This window comes from Cavia porcellus, unplaced genomic scaffold, assembly GCF_034190915.1.
Source record: "Cavia porcellus strain 051 isolate PalLab524CR breed Dunkin Hartley unplaced genomic scaffold, mCavPor4.1 scaffold_10, whole genome shotgun sequence".
Classification (NCBI taxonomy): domain Eukaryota; kingdom Metazoa; phylum Chordata; class Mammalia; order Rodentia; family Caviidae; genus Cavia; species Cavia porcellus.
In genome coordinates this window covers 903,765-918,851 of record NW_026947493.1, presented here as the reverse complement: position 1 = coordinate 918,851, position 15,087 = coordinate 903,765, and the positions used below count along the sequence as shown (strand labels likewise).

General features: G+C 54.2%; 1 protein-coding gene across 3 annotated transcripts in view; it reads right to left on the bottom strand.

The window, feature by feature from the left end:
- Window positions 1-192: 192 nt before the first annotated feature.
- The window catches only part of Cln6 (CLN6 transmembrane ER protein), a 36,698-nt gene continuing 21,803 nt past the window's right edge, over window positions 193-15,087 (bottom strand). Inside the window, exons 1-7 of one of the 3 annotated variants that reach the window (XM_003480034.5) lie at window positions 11,227-11,443; window positions 8,514-8,628; window positions 5,088-5,186; window positions 3,936-4,124; window positions 3,718-3,773; window positions 2,855-2,977; window positions 193-1,593 (exon numbers count right to left, since the gene is read on the bottom strand). In XM_003480034.5, the coding sequence (XP_003480082.1) occupies window positions 1,323-1,593; window positions 2,855-2,977; window positions 3,718-3,773; window positions 3,936-4,124; window positions 5,088-5,186; window positions 8,514-8,628; window positions 11,227-11,306 (933 nt within the window). In that variant the 5' untranslated portion in view covers window positions 11,307-11,443 and the 3' untranslated portion in view covers window positions 193-1,322. Of the gene's footprint in view, window positions 1,594-1,927; window positions 2,082-2,854; window positions 2,978-3,717; window positions 3,774-3,935; window positions 4,125-5,087; window positions 5,187-8,513; window positions 8,629-11,226; window positions 11,444-15,087 lie in introns of those variants that run through there. The other 2 variants (XR_010050007.1, XM_063256879.1) reach the window with 2 other exon arrangements.

Genomic DNA, 15,087 nt, shown 5'->3' with positions numbered 1-15,087 from the left:
GTAATGGAGGTGCCCCTCCCTACCCCCACCCAACCTATAGCCCCGAGACTCCAGGGTTAACAGGAGATAGCCTTCATGCCCCTATAGCCCAAGAGCCTGTGTGGCCAGACTGCTGAGTGGGCATTGGGATCCCCAACCCCAGACTCCCCCCCCCCCACTTCATACCCAGAGCCAGAAACATGCCAGTCAGGCTGGGCATCGTACCTGCTTTTATTCACATGTCTCACCACCCAAGGTGACACAAGATGGGGACTGATCAGGGCCAAAAGGGCCCCTAAGGGGCTTTAGAAGGACCCCAAAAGGAGAAGAGAATCTGGGATGGGGTTCCCTGAGAGGACAGAAGAGGGGCAGGGGTGGGGTAAGGCAGGGAAGGCCCCAAAGTCTCATGGCCCAGTGAGGCCATGCATGGTGGCTTGTGCTGGATAGGGGCCCAGAGGAGGCAGCTGGTGATCGGGGAGGCCAAGGCAGGGACCCTGTGCTGGGAATGAGGCCTGTTTCTGGGGTGGTGCCATCAGCAGAAGGGAGCATATGCAGGTGGAGATGCAGCTGAATGGCTAAGGTCTGTGGGGGCAGGGTAGCTCCTATAATGGGCCTCAAGGAACACAGTAAGGCATTCTGCCTTCAAGGGCTACTCAGAACCTTGCTGCAAACAAACAGGAAGTGGGTGCCACAATCCCTCCAGGGAGGAGGGAGCCAGGACAGCAGGGAGAGGCTTGGTGCTCAGGCTGCTGCTGCTGGCAGGAAGCTGGCCTCTGGCTCCCTGGGGGTGAGGTTGGGCAAGGCCCTAAGGTGCACATACCCCTCCCAGGCTGGAGAAAGCAGTGACAGAACTACGCACAGGGCCACTCCAACCTGTCTAAGACCGATGAGGCCCAGAGAGAGAAATGTTCTGTTTAACCACCCAGAGAAAGGCAGCGTGGCCTGGTAACTGCTTGTCCAGGGTCAAGACAGACGGAAACAGAGACAGTTTTCTGTCCCCCCAAAGCATCTCTGTGTGGCCTCTGGAAGACATCTAGATGGGACAGGCAGCCCAGGCAATGGGAGTGGGGTCAGGGACCCAAGCGTAGTCAGGAGCAGGGGCCAGGAAGGGTCCAGATCTTGGCCTCAGTGCACTTCCCAGTACAAAATTCCATCTCCCAAAGAGCCAAACCAAAGAGAAACTGGGCAAAGGTTGTCAAGTCTTCTGCACACACAAACTAGTTCTCTCAGGCACGGCACAGCTGCCACGTCTTCGGTCCCTGGGGCACACCTCGAGCTGTGGCGCCCACCTTGGCCGCCAGGACTGTCTCATCACTCAGACCACCAGGGGTGGTGCCAGGGACTTAGTGCTCACTGCTGACATGGAGAGTGTAGAAGGCCCAGGGCTCAGGGACATAGATGACACCTGGGTACTTCTTCCTGAGTATGGGGTCGTTCCATAGCCAGGCGACCCACAGTGCCACCAGCGAGAGGGTGAGGGCAAAGGAGTAGAAAAGGAAGAGGCCATTGCTGTCCAGGAAGAGGCGCCTGCGCTTCTGGTGCAGGACGAGCGCCAGCATGGTGAAGAACGTGAAGATGAAGAGGATGAAGATCTGACCCTCAGTGACCAGGTACCTGGAGAGGGGGTGATGTGCTGAGGGGAAGTACGTGGCCATGGCAACCATATCCTATCCAGTATCCTCCCCTAGACCCCATGCTGAGCTGCTCTACCAGCCACTCAGAAGACCCAACTAGAGAGGGCTCAGGGGCCAGGCCACTCTCAGCCTGTAGGGTGTTTACAATTCCCGAGCTTGTTGCCAATGTGTCAGTGACAGAATCCCTGACAATGTGGATTTCTGGCTTCTCTGGTCGCATCGGGATTCTGTTTCCACATGACAAAGCATGACTAGAGATCAGCTGCCCATAGGACACAGCGTGGTGTGCACTTGCTGTGTGCCTGACATCTCACCTGTTTGGTTTCTGTAAGCATTGGAGCCTGGGAATGCAGCTGGAATTTATGGCAGTTGTCAGCACTGTCTCCTTGTAGTCTGGGACATGGTCTCAGCTCTCTCAGGGACCTTGCAGCACCACAGCACTGACCCATTCACTTGGGAACTTCAGCCCTGCAACTCGGTGGCGTGTGATGTTGGGGAATTTATGTGACATCTTGGAGCCTCTGATTTCTGTTTATGAGGATGCATATATGGCCCTATTTCTCAAAGTTATGACAGGCGCTGGGGACATCCCTTACTGGGATCAGAATCTTGTCTCATAAACAGCTGCTGCTGCTGTAGCTATTACCGCACCAAGGCACTGTGGGCGAGAATGAGCAGGAAGCACTCGTCTAAGCCTAACCTCCTTCCCCTCTGCTGTCAGTGCCACCATCCCTGTCATCCCATCCTCAGGGACCTCTCAGGGCACCACTGGTGGCAGATCCTGGATGGGGCTGGAAGGAGCTAATGTGAGGTGGGGGCACAAGGAACAAAGTCTCCTGTCTGTTCCTGTTCTCCCCACGCTGCTTTACAGTTTACAAAGCCTTTTTCTCCCCCAGGTCCTCACCATCTCCTGAGAGTGGGACAGGCAGGCATCAAAACCATCTCACACAGGGGGAAACTGAGGCCAAGAGGGCTCTCCAGGGCTTGGGGTGGGAGGGGGCTCTACTGGTTTTACAGTACACCACACCTCACCTTACCCCTTACCCCACCCCCCCTCTTGCTACTCATAGACCTGGAAGCCTCAACAAGGCACCATAATAATCCCCCTGGACCCAGGGGGAGGCAGGGACCTGGAGAGGCTGGGCTCACTCAAGGCTACGTCACAGTGCTGTGGTCGTGTGTGGATGCTTCCTCGATGGCTCCCTCAATGCCCTGACCACCCAGGTGTCACCATCACTCACCAGTAGTACAGGCCACTGGGCACCACCAGCAGCAGGGCAGCCCTGGGCATGGTGCTCTGGGCCTTGCAGGCGGTGAAACAGCCGCTGAAGTACATGACGAGGATGAGGAAGAAGGGGATGTACCTGCCACAGGAAGCCGTGCTCAGAGGCCCACCCAGTCCAGGTCACCGCCTCCACCCGGGTCTCCTTCCCCTGACCCTGTTGTGGGATACTTGGGTGAGGAGTGTCCCTCTCTACCCAGCTATCCCATGCTGCAGGCAGAGGGGGTGGGAACAGATGGGGAGCTGAGGCAGGTCCAACTGGCTCACCACCTCTGCCTGTCCAGTGCTCCCAACCTGCCATGCCCACCATAGGACAAGGGAAAGCATGTGACACCCCAGCTTGAGCTCTGATCTCCAGAGGCTGAGTCCTCATTTGTCAGGTTTCTTCCTGACTGCAGTGGCGCCGGTAGTCGAGAAGGAGCCCTGGGAGTTCTTAAATGGGGCACAACAGACTGTTCCTCTAACCTGCTCTGTTGCCCCAGCTGGGCTGCCTGAGCTGAGAAGAGCATTGGTGGAGGCTCTGCCTCCATCCTGTCCCCAAATCACATCTTGTGGCGCAGCCTGTCTAGCAGGACTGCAGGGCCTCTGATCCTAGGTTCCATCCAGGTTTGGCCAGGGTGGGGACCACAGTTGCTTGCTGCCCTCTGGTGACTGCCTCAGGCACTGTGGGCTGGAGGAGTGAGTGTCGTGCTGGTGGTGGGATGGCCAGGGGCGCAGGGCCAGGGGACAGCAGCTGGGTCTCATACTCTGTCCAACACCTGGAGGCCTGGGCTGAGGCCCCGGATTGGCAACTGCTCTGCCTTCTTCCCTTTTGTCACTCACCACATGGAGTGGCCCAGGTACTCGTCATAGTAGTACAGCAGCTCAAAGGAGTCAATCTGGGGGCGGCAGAGACATGGCAGAGTTAGACAGGGGAATGCTGGCCACCCCAGGCCTCCCTCCATTACCCCATCCTGACGCAGGGTCTGGCCTCCCCTACAGAGGCCCAGGGCCTGTGGTGCCCTCCCAGGATGGACTGCTTACGGGCACCTGGGCCTCACCAGTGTTTCCGGCTTAAGGTTCTTGATGATGGGGTTCTCGCGGACAGACAGGTGGTGCTGGTAGCCACTGAAGAGCAGCCGGTGGTTGACAGAGTCGCCCACCAGGTGGATGCTGGCACCCATGATGAAAGTGATGATGCTCACATAGATCATGGAGCGTGGCAGCGTGCGGGAGGACCGCTCGATAAGCTGAGGACCGGGATGAAGTGCACAGCACAGCATGTCCCCACCCGGTCACAGCACTGACACCTAGGGCCCCCCTCTCCCTTACCAGCCAGCCCACTCCAGATCATCGCAGAACTCCAGGAACCCAGCAGGGCTGCGGAGCTGTACCCCCTTCTCTGGGAGCATCAGACTCAGGAACCAACCCATGCTCAGAGTCACACCTGAGCTACATGTGAGAGGTGACACTTAGGCTCTGGGCTTTGCCCTCTGGTGCCCCAGCAGTGCCTGGAGGGCTAGTGGGCTGCCCAGGGACCTGACTTCTGCGGGATTGGCTCAGTGACTGGCAAACAGGAGGAGAATACTGAGTTGGGGTGTAAGTGGGTGCTTCAGCAAATAGAGAATTCTGAGATTACAGCCACCTTGGGAGATTTGAAAAGTCTTTCATGCCAGGGTCCACTCCATGCTAGGTGAGCCACACCTAAGAAATTCTTCCTTCCCTCTTCACTTTTTTTTCCAGATAGGGTTTCACTATGTAGTCCAGGCTGGGCTTAAACTCAAATTCCTCCTGCCTCAGCCTTCCCAGAGCTGAGACTACAAGCGTGCATCACCACACTCAGCAATGAAATATCTTTCTCAAAAACAAAATGACAGGCACAGTACTGAGAGATGACTTTATCTTGGGGTTTTTCTAGCCAGGGTGGAGGTTCAGCCTCCATTGCTCCCTTCCCACTGCCTGTCCCTCAAAGCTTCCCAACTGGCCCGACCTCTCCCTGCACACCGCAGTACCTGTCTCAGCCTCCCCAGTGCTGTGTGGTTCCCCAAGCGGAACTTGTCTGCAGTTCCTCCTGAGGACCGCCTCTCCCCATTCACCTTCAGCCACAGGGCTCCTCCTGGAGTTGTCTCTGTGCCCATGTGCGGGGCACCCCTCTCCCCGTCCCGCCAGCCCCCATCCACCAGGCTACAGCAGGGACGGGGCCAGGACTGTACCTTGAGCAGGAGGAAGGGCGTGATGACATTGTAGGCCATGTGGAAGTAATCGCCAACGCTGGGCTTGTTGAGAGGAAACCACTGGAGTGGGAACACCAGCTGGGGATGAGAGGAGCACTCAGCAGGTCGTCCACAAGACCCCTTCACACATCTGGCAGTCCGTGTTTGCAGGGACCCTCCTGGCACCCACGAGAGAAAGGGCTTCTAGATAGGGAAACTGAACTCGCAAAAGGCCTTGTGCCCACTCAAACAGTAGAGATGACTTCTAGCCCTGGTGTCTTTCTCAGTGGACACAAATAAATGTGTCTGGATTCCAGGAGGCTCCTTTGAATTTGCTGAGCTCCATCAATTTGCTGAGCGACCCTAGCAACTCCCTCCCTGCTCTGGGTCTCAATCTGTAACACGGGAGAGATGTTCTGGTGGTCTACTTGGACCTTCAAGGTTCTGCCACTACAGGTCCTAGGTGGGCTTTTGGAAGATTACTGGTCTCAGGGACTTATAACTGACTCCATTTAGGAGGTGAGGTCTGGTCCAAAGAGGCGGGTCATTGCCACTAACAGGGTTTCGTGAGTTCAATACCCGGTACTGATAAAAAGGAAAAAGACAAAAAAAAAAGGGGTTTCTGTCTCTCTCGGGCTCTTCCATTGGTTCTCTACTTCCTGTCCACCGTGTCAGAAGTAGCTCTCCTCTGCCATGGCTTTGTGCCAGCAGACTATGGACTGAAATGTGAACCAGAAGAAACCTCCTCTTTTAAACTGTGGGTTTTGGGCATTATATCTTAGTGATAAGAAAAGTGCCCAGAACAGATTTTGATGCCAGAGAATTGGGGTTGTTGCTATAACTATACCTGATCATGTGATTCAGAAGCCTTTGAAGGCTGGTTTGGAGATGCTGGCTGGAAAAGCCCTGGAATGCTGTAGGTCAAGGTTGATGGGAGATTCTGGCCAGAATTCAGAAGACCAGAATGCTGATAGAAATGCAAACAGTAAAAGCCAGGCACAAAAACTCCACTGGGAACAAAAACTCCATTGACAGCTGAACTTCAGACCATGTATGTTACGTTCTGACAGAAAATCTATCTATAGTTTTTTTATTCATGTCCTAAGACTTTGCAGGTGACTGAAATTAAGGGCAATGAACTAATTTTTCTGGTGGAGGAAATTTCAAGATAGCCCAACATTGGGGCTGAGGCATGGATACTGTTGGAGGCTTTTAGCTAGGTTTATACTGAAAAGTGAGAGCTAAAAGCCAGTTTCTAAAGCTTTCAGTTTTGCTAGCAAACAACTAAAAAAGCATCTACAAAAATGGAGTAGAGGGCTGGGAATATAGCTCGGTGGCATAGCACCCTGGCAAACCCAAGGTCCTAAGTTCAATTCCTGGTACCAAAAAAAAAAAAAAAAAAAAAAAGTGGAGGGTAGAGGGGGGTGAGGGGGGCTTGGTTGCTATAAAGATGACCATAAAAAGGAAGCCAAGGATTTCGGGTTAGGACATTAGGAAAAATGGCATAAGGGCATGGCAGGAATCAGGAAGACTCCCACTGTTCAAAGGCACAAAATTGAAGAAGTGAAAGACTACCAGGTGTGGTGTCACACAACTGCATCCCAGTGCCCAGACTTAGGCAACTCTTGGAGGTGGATTCAGTGTATTTTGCACAAAGGGATGGGCATAAGTCTTTTGGGGGCCATAGGCTGAATATTATAGTACTCAGAAGGCTGAAGTAGGAAGATTGCTACGAGTTTGATGCCATAAGGGCTACACGGTGAATTCAAGGCCAGCCTGAACTACATAGTGAGACCCTGTCTCAAAAATAAAACACAAACTAAAAGTAAATGAATAATACAAAATACAAAACAACAAAATAACACCAAAAAAAAAAAAGTGAAAAGTCTTTGCCTTGAGAAGACAGACTCAGGTCAGCATACTCCAAAATGACAGCCTAGAGCACTGATTCCCTGGGATTCAGTTCACAGTGCTCAGCAGTGCAGACGTTCAGACGTTCAGGGACCTCTCGAGCCGTGGCATAAGAGGGCTTGGCTATTGCTCTAGCTGAGAGCAGACCTCAGCATCATTCACTTGGTGCTGGTTTTAGGTACACGCAGAATGCAAGAGTTATGGGGTCAGAGTGGCTTCTACTTAGATTTGAGAAGAAAATGGGAGGCCAAGCAGTGTGCCCCTGAGAAAGCAGTATGTGAAGCTATGAGTGTGAAGCTACCAGTGCAGTGGAGGCCCCAGAAGTTAGAGAAGCCAGGAACATGAAACATCTGAGGAGGGAACAAAGCCAGCTCAAGAGAGAAGTCATAAGTGCTGCAACCACTGGCAGTGCAACAAGGGCGGGGCTGCCCAAGCCACGTGGAGTTCACATCTCTCCTTACCACTTGCTTGGGTGCTAGACATGAAGCTACAGAAGTTAATGTTGCCCTGCTGGGTTTTGGTTTCACTTTGGTTTCATTGGTTTCTAGCCCCCTCTTGCTCCATTTTGGAATCAGAGTGTTCATCCAGCAGTATGTTGTACATGTTTAACTTTCTTTTTAATTTGAATAGGTGCTCACAACTAACAGTTTGCTTTGAGTCTCTAAGATGACTTTGGACTTTGCAGCAATGCTGAAACGGTTAGGACTTAGGCAACTCTTAGAGGTGGATTCAGTGCATTTTGCATAAAGGGATGGGCATAAGTCTTTTGGGGGCCAGAGGCTGAATATTATAGTTTACATCTAGATGCTCCCCAAGGGCCTCAAGTGCTTATAGGCAGGGCTTTTGGAAGGTGACTGGAATATGGGGGCTGGTGGCTGATTTGCTGTTAGGAGGTGTGGTCTCTGGGGCCATGGGCTGGAAGGTATGGATCTCCCTTCCAGGCATCTCCCTTGACTTTCTGCTTCCTCTCTGCTATGCCTCAAGCAGCTCTCCTCTCCCTTGACCCTGTGCTGTGCTGTCCTGGCTTGGAGCCAGGTGACTATGGACTGAACTGTGAGCCAAATGAACCTCTCCTCCTTTAAGTTGTAGGTGTTAGGTATAATGTCTCAGCGACAAGAAAAGTTCCTAAGACCACAGTAAAACAGTTACTCAAGGTTCATAATTCATAATATGCAAACTTGGAAGATATGTTTCATCTCCAGGAAAATGACACTATCCCAGGTCCCCAGGGAAGGCAGGACATGTATGCAGCATCCCTTCCCTGTCCCTCTCACCTCCTTCAGGGGATGTAGTCCTATAGGGGAACACTCATTACATATAATGACTATTGAGATCCCCCCAACCCCCTCACTTGCTGCAGCTGCCAGACTGGCCATAGTCACAGTGCTAAAGGATGCAAAAGCATTGGGACCTACACTCCTTTTGGTTTACTGGCAGGGTACATGACTTGCCTACGGTCACTCTGTAAACTTAAGCCTCACTGGCTCCTCAGCACTGGTCAGGACTCACACTCACCATAGCAATGGGGCGGCCAAAGTCCAGGACCCAGTTCTGCAGGGTGAAGTAGAACCACAGGTCAAGGTGGAAGGGAGCTGTGTGGTTGACCTCCTCCGCCTTGATGGGGCTGTGCCTGGGAAGGACAGATGAGGATCAAGCCCTCTCCTCTGCCCATCAGAACCCTCCTCCAGCTGAGCTGCTCGAGGCCTGTTGTCTTGAAAGCAGGGAGACACACATGGCTGAGGTCTTGGGAAAGAGTTCTGCTGGAACACAGGAGTTTGGTTCTGTAGTTAAGGAGGAAGTCACTTTCAGTTGTCCCGGGCTTGGCTTTCCTGGATTTGGAAGGGAAACTGCCAAACAGGGAATGATAACGGTGGAGCTTCCTTCCTCCCCTACAAAATGAAGGGGAAACGAGACAAAGGGTCCTGACGCAGCTGCAGGCCGTGAAACATGGATGACAGCAGGTAACCTTACCAGGCGCGGGCTGTATTCAAGGTGCCCTCATTAACTGTGGCACGGAGAATCTCGTTCGTTTTTTGTGGTGCTAGGGACAGAACTGGATGTGCCAAGCACTGCCTTTACCTCTGGGCTGCATCCCCAGCCTTTCAGTTAGTTCTCATCCTCATAAAAGCCCTCAGAGATTAGACAACTATCTGATCTCACTGTTCTCTGGGGCCTGCAGATCTTCTCTAAATTAACCGAGTCTTCCTGTCCCCCTGCATGCCCCACCCCTGCCTCTTGCTGAACACCAACTGTGTGCTCCTCCAGGAGCTCTACCCGTGCTGCCTGGTCCTCCCAGCAACCCGGGCAACATGAGTGGCTACCCTGCAGCTCCCAGATATGAATGCCTGCTTGCTCAGAGGGGTCATGGTTTAGCCTTGGCCACCCACATGGTCAGAAGCACTGGGCAGCTCCTGCTGCCAGCCTGTGTCTTGCCCTGTTTCTTCTGGTAGGATGTATCCTTGGTCCCAGGGAAGGCTGCTGACTAGGGTGGCCAGTGGAAGTTTTCTAACTGAAGCCAGGGAGCAAACTTTCTTCCTACTGCTGGGGCTCAAAAGACGCAGGCCCCCCGCTGCCCATGACACAGTTTGCTGAGAACCAGGCAGCCCGCAGAGGGGATTGACGGAAAGCGAATATTTGTGTGTCCAGTGCCGGGCACCCCCAGGGCAACACATGCCCTTTGCTGCGTTGCTATAGGTCACCTTGGCTTTCTGTCCCTTGTAAGGCTAGAGTCCTGCGCTGCACAGAATTCACACCTGGCTGTCCAGGAATTCAAGGCCTGTGCTTTCTACAGTGAGTCTCTTCTGAGTTTGGTTATTGTGATACGACAGATGAAAGCGGTCAGCGAGTACACTGGAGTAGCACACCCCTGCAAGAAGGCAGGAAGCCCGGGGTAGGGCAGGCGCATTTCACCTGGCAGCAGGAGCAGAAAGAAAGGCCACACAGTGGCAGTGAGATGCCAGGAAGGGCTGGCTGGGCAGCGAGGCAGAGGAACCAGGAGAACCGCTTGGGGACAGTGACCAGCCCAGAGGGAAGGCAGACGCCTCAGTGTTTTTCTTAGATCCTCAAGGTGGATGTTTGCTCCAGGTTCCTGACCCCAAAGACTTCAGGCCCTGAGCACAATAGCAGGGAACCTGACACGAGACCGGCCTTGTAGCATCTGGGGACACTGACACCATGACAGCTGCACAGCGCATCACACTCAGGCAGTCAGCAGTATCAGCAAGACAGTGGTGGGAAAGGAGGGGAGCCTGGCCGTGGAGAAGTTGGGAGGGACCTGTGAATGGGACTGATTTGGGTTCGAAGGAAGAATGGTGGTGCTGGCCTGCATCCCAGCACTCAGGGAGGCTGAGGCAGGAGGGTTTCTTGTTTCAGGCCAACTAGGCAGCTTAGTGACTTAGCAGGACCCTGTCGAAAAATAAAAAAAAAGTGCTGGAGACGTAGCTCAGTGTGAAGCCCTTGAGTTCAATCCCCAGTATGAAAAAAATAAGATAGGGAGTTAGGCCAGTCATAGTAAGTTCTAGTGAGGGGGAAAGAAAAGTGCAGGCCAATGAGACGGAGAAAAAGAAAAGCACTTAGACCTTCCTGGAAAACAAGGGCAGTAGTACAAGGTAGCAAACGTAGCTGCTGGCCACAATGGGCTCTGCATGGTTTGAATAACGTAAACACTGTCAATGTCTAAGATCAACCTGGAGATGAAATGTAGAAAATAACTGACAGCCCCAAAATGCAGAGGGTAACTGCGACTCCTCGTGTCGGCCCAGCGCCTAACACCAGAGGCGCCTCGTGTCCAGGGGCGCTGTGCGAGCTACCTCCGGGTAGTGAACAGCTGCGGCGCAGAGGGAAGGCTTCGGGGATCCCCGTGCCCCGCGCCTCCCGCTCAGCTCGCAGACACAAGGCGCCCCTGGGATCAGAGGAATCCCGCGCTCCTTCCGCGACGGTCTCACGTTCCGAGGCCTCTCAGGGAGAGCAGGGAGCCTCCCGCTGCACGGCGGAACCGAGTCCTACTAGTCCGCAGCGAGAGCTCGGAGGCGGGGCCGGCACCACCAGCGCTCGGCGGAGTCCCGGGGCCTGGAGAAGTCGCAGAGAACGCTCCGAGAAGCGCGGGAACCCAGCTCCGACGAGGGCGCCCCCGAGAGCGCGGAGGTCGCGGCGGGCGAAGGTGAAGCCCCTAACCCTGGTGCCCCCCAACCCCCCAACCCTGGTGCCCCTTGGGGCCGTGCGTACCCACCGGGCCTGCTGGAAGGAGGCACCCAGTAGTTGCGCGCCCGCCGCGCCCGGCTGCTGCCGCCTCCGCGTCGCAGCCTCCATGGCCCGCCCGGAGGAAGGGGAGACCAGATCCCTACGGTGGAGCCCCAGGGTCGGATCAGGATCTCACGGCCGGATCTCCAAGGCTGCGCCCGGGCACCGAGCAGACCCACCCGGAGGCAACGGCGTGGGGGCGGGGCTTTGGGGAGGGGCGGGGCCTCGGGGCGGGGCGGGGGGCGGGGCGGGGCCTCGGGGCGGGAGTTGAGAGGGAAGAAAGATGGGGAGGGAGAGGGAGGAGGGAGAGAAAGGGACAAGGAGGCCCGATCTCCCGGGGGAAAAAGGGGAGCCCCAAAGTGGCAGCCTTGTACTTCAGCGGGGGCGCGCACCCACAGTTCATGTGGCCATGTGGAGCTGGTGACTGCTCACGTCCTCTGTGTTTAGCCTCAGCAAACTTGCCTAGGCTGGCTGAGGCCATGTACTGGTCTGGGACTGGTTTTGAATCTGGGGAAAAGACCAACTGACTGTCTCTCCTCTGGCGAGGAGGCCAGTTGGGATTTCCCTTGCCCTTGGGGACCGGAAGGCCTGGTAGGTTCCTGTGCTTACACCCATGGTGCTGTGCTGTGCATCTTTCTTTCTGGGGGAATGATGTCCCTGATTAAAATGTCAACAGCAAGGGCTGTGATGATAAGAAATAAATAATGGCTGGTTTAGGAGGTAGCCCCTAGAGGAGCAGGATTCTCTCCAAGTGGGATGTGCAGACTCCAGGCTGGCTTTGTCACTCTGTGGGCCTTGTGGCTTTGGAAAGGTCACTTCCCCTCTTGTAATGGGAAGCTGGAGGCTGAGAGCAAGCTTCAATTGCGTTGGAATTCCAGGTTAGGTCCCTGCTCAGTTCTGCACCTATCCTGGTAATCACTTAAAGGAATGTATATATCCAGTGCAAGGGGATCATTACAGACCCCTCTATGAGGGGTTACCCTTCCAAGTCCTAGCAATTGGCTACCCCAAAGCAGGAGTCCTCTCTGGCCATGGGAAGCAAACTGTTCCCTAAAGCAACTATGCTATCCTAAGACCTTGAGGAACCAGTCCTAAAAGACTGATAATCCTTTCTTTTTCTTTTTTCTTTTCTTCCTCCCCTCCCCCCGCACTGGGAATTGAATTCAGGACTTTGCATTTGTCAGGCAGGTGTTTATGCCACTGAGCTACATCCCTGGTCCTGACTGATAGTCCTGAGAGAGATCTTCCAGACCACACTTCATCTGCTTTGCCAGCTGTGCAAAGCCCCCAGCTATAAAAAGCCCAAACCCTTGCCTTTGTCCCACTTTTCTCTAAAACCCCAGAGCACTGTCTGTGGGCCCTTGGAAGGCAAGACCCTGAACCTCTTCATCTGCATGGCCAGACCAGTTAAACCTCCTCTCCTGCATCGTTGGACAGGTGGTCACATCTGGTCTGTTGGCCCCAGGGCAGAGGCTTTCAACCTAAAATTCTGGAAATCCCTCCATTCAAATGCCTCCCTTGCCCTGAGCCCAGTGTGGAGAGGGAGAGGTACCACACCCTGCTCTAGGAGGGCTTGTGTCTAGAGTTGTTGGTGAGCCAAGTGATGAAGAAAGTACTGCGTGTTGTGAGGATAGAGAGGCTGGTGCCACAGGAATGGCAGGTTCAGCGAGAGCAGCCAGTGACTTGGGGAGATCCTTTCACCTGAGGCGCCTCACTGTGCTGGGCAAGGGAAGTGGCAGGGATCTGTGTTTTAGGTGCAGCCCCCAGGGTGCAAACCGCAGTACAGGAAGCAGCCTGTATCAAGTGGTGTCTTAGGTGCAGCAGGTTCCGCGTCTGGGCAGGTGGTAGAGCTCAGTGGTTGAAGTGGGTTGAAGCAGATGCGGGGATGATGAGGATGCATCCTTGCATAACTAACCTTGGGGTTGTGGGTCAGGAGTCTGCGACTTGTTACCAGAGAAAGGGTCCCCCGTAGGGCTTTTCTCCAGGTTCTTGGTGTCTCAAAGAATTAGACAAGATGCACAGAAAAGGCAGTGAATGTGTATATTTACTGAAGGTGAAAAGGATGTAGGCTCTGCAGAAAGGGAGAGAGAGGGAGAAAGAGGGAGAGAGAGGAGGACCATGCTGGAAGAAGTCTCCCAGTGGCCTGGAGAATGAGGAAAAAGGGTCTTTGGTATCCAGCCTTCCTGGGTTATCTCCCTCTCAGCAGAAAGGCATTGAACACTCACCCTATTTGATGCTTACTATGTAAATTGTCCTATGGAAAGTTCTCTTGGATTCCTCCCTCATGTAAATGAAGGATCAGGAGCAGTGTCTTTTGATTGGTTGATTCAAAGATCATCCTCTGATTGATGGTTTCAGGGGTGGTGGTGGTGGGGCTCGCCCTGTTGCCCCATCTCAGACCCATGGGCCTGTACCTCCCAACTGTGCCAGGAATAAAGAGGACATCCAGAACCCCTGGAGAACACAGACCCTCATCTGAGAAGCATCTGCAGGGCAGACGCCTGGACTCCAGTCCCCGTGCCATTGTCAGCAGTCCCATCCCTTTCCTGCCTCAGTTTACCATCTGTGATAGAGTGATGAGTAACATGGGTACCTGGTGGGCGGCCTGGCACTGGGGTCTGTTTTGCCCAGCATTCTCTTGGACCCTACGGTTCCTCTGTGCTGTGAGGGTTTGTGCTCTGCCTGTTTCCGTCCTACTTTTTTTCCCTGCCCTTCTACTCGGGAGATTTTCTATTGGCTTCCTCTCCCAGTTTGCTCTGAACCTGCATGTCCTGCGTGGCTCTGGGAATCCACAGCTGTCTGCCTCGGGTCACTTTCTGTCGCCGTATGCTCCAGTAGCCCACAGGCCACACCCCAGCCCCCATGCCACCCCACTGGCATCAGCTTTGCTCCCCAGCTCTTCTCACCTGCTCTTTGAGCAAAGCCAGAGATGTCCTAGTTTTGCAGCAGAGAAATGCCAAGTCCTAAGCAGAAGTCTTACACTCAAGGTCAGCCAATGTCAATGCTCAGACAGGGTCCCCAGCTTAATTCGGGCAAATCTGATCTGCGGATTGATCTCAGTATAAACCGGAGAAAAAGGACTGAGGCTTTGGGCTCTGACCCCAATCTCTCCTCTGCGTGCTCCAGAGGGAGGGGCACAAAGAGCCTTGATGGGGTGGTTGTGGATTTAATAAGTCCAGAGGTGGAAGCTGCATGGAGGGAGCCCCTCAGACCCACTTAATCCTGCAATGCCGTCAGCACAAATCTGCCCCGATCGGTGGGCAGTGCCGGCTGGCAGGGGCCAGGCCTTGCTGAATGAACCAGACCACTGCTCCTGCTGCGCATGTGCACGGCCTCTTGCCACGGATCAGGACCCTTCAAAAACACTCTCCATTTCCTCCCAAGGGTCGCGGAAACTTGGGCGTAGAGGGTAAAGTTGGTGCCAACTCTTGGGGGTACTGAGGGGTTTATATTTTCGGAGTCTTTCTGGTGACTCTCTGGGAACGTGGGCTCTGTGCACAGCCAGGACACATGGTCTGAGCTGAACTGCAGTTTCAGGGACCACATGCAGGAACCTTTGTTCAGGGATTATGCGGGCCAGTGGTTTCCACTTTTACCTTAATGGGATCCTCCCTCCTTTTCAATTCTACCCTTTTTCAGTGCATGACCTAAAGACCCGCGTAGCCGCACCTGCCATCCAGGTCTTGCCAGTGTGGGATTCCAGATGCTGGGACATCTGTCTTTTTGAGGCACAGGTCACCCTTCCCTGGCCCTGGGCTCTGGCTTTGGGCTCAAAAGTGCAGGGGTGTTGGACCCTCTGTGGGTGAGGTTTTGGCCAAGCTGTGCTTCCGAGACTTGCTCATAGCTCCAT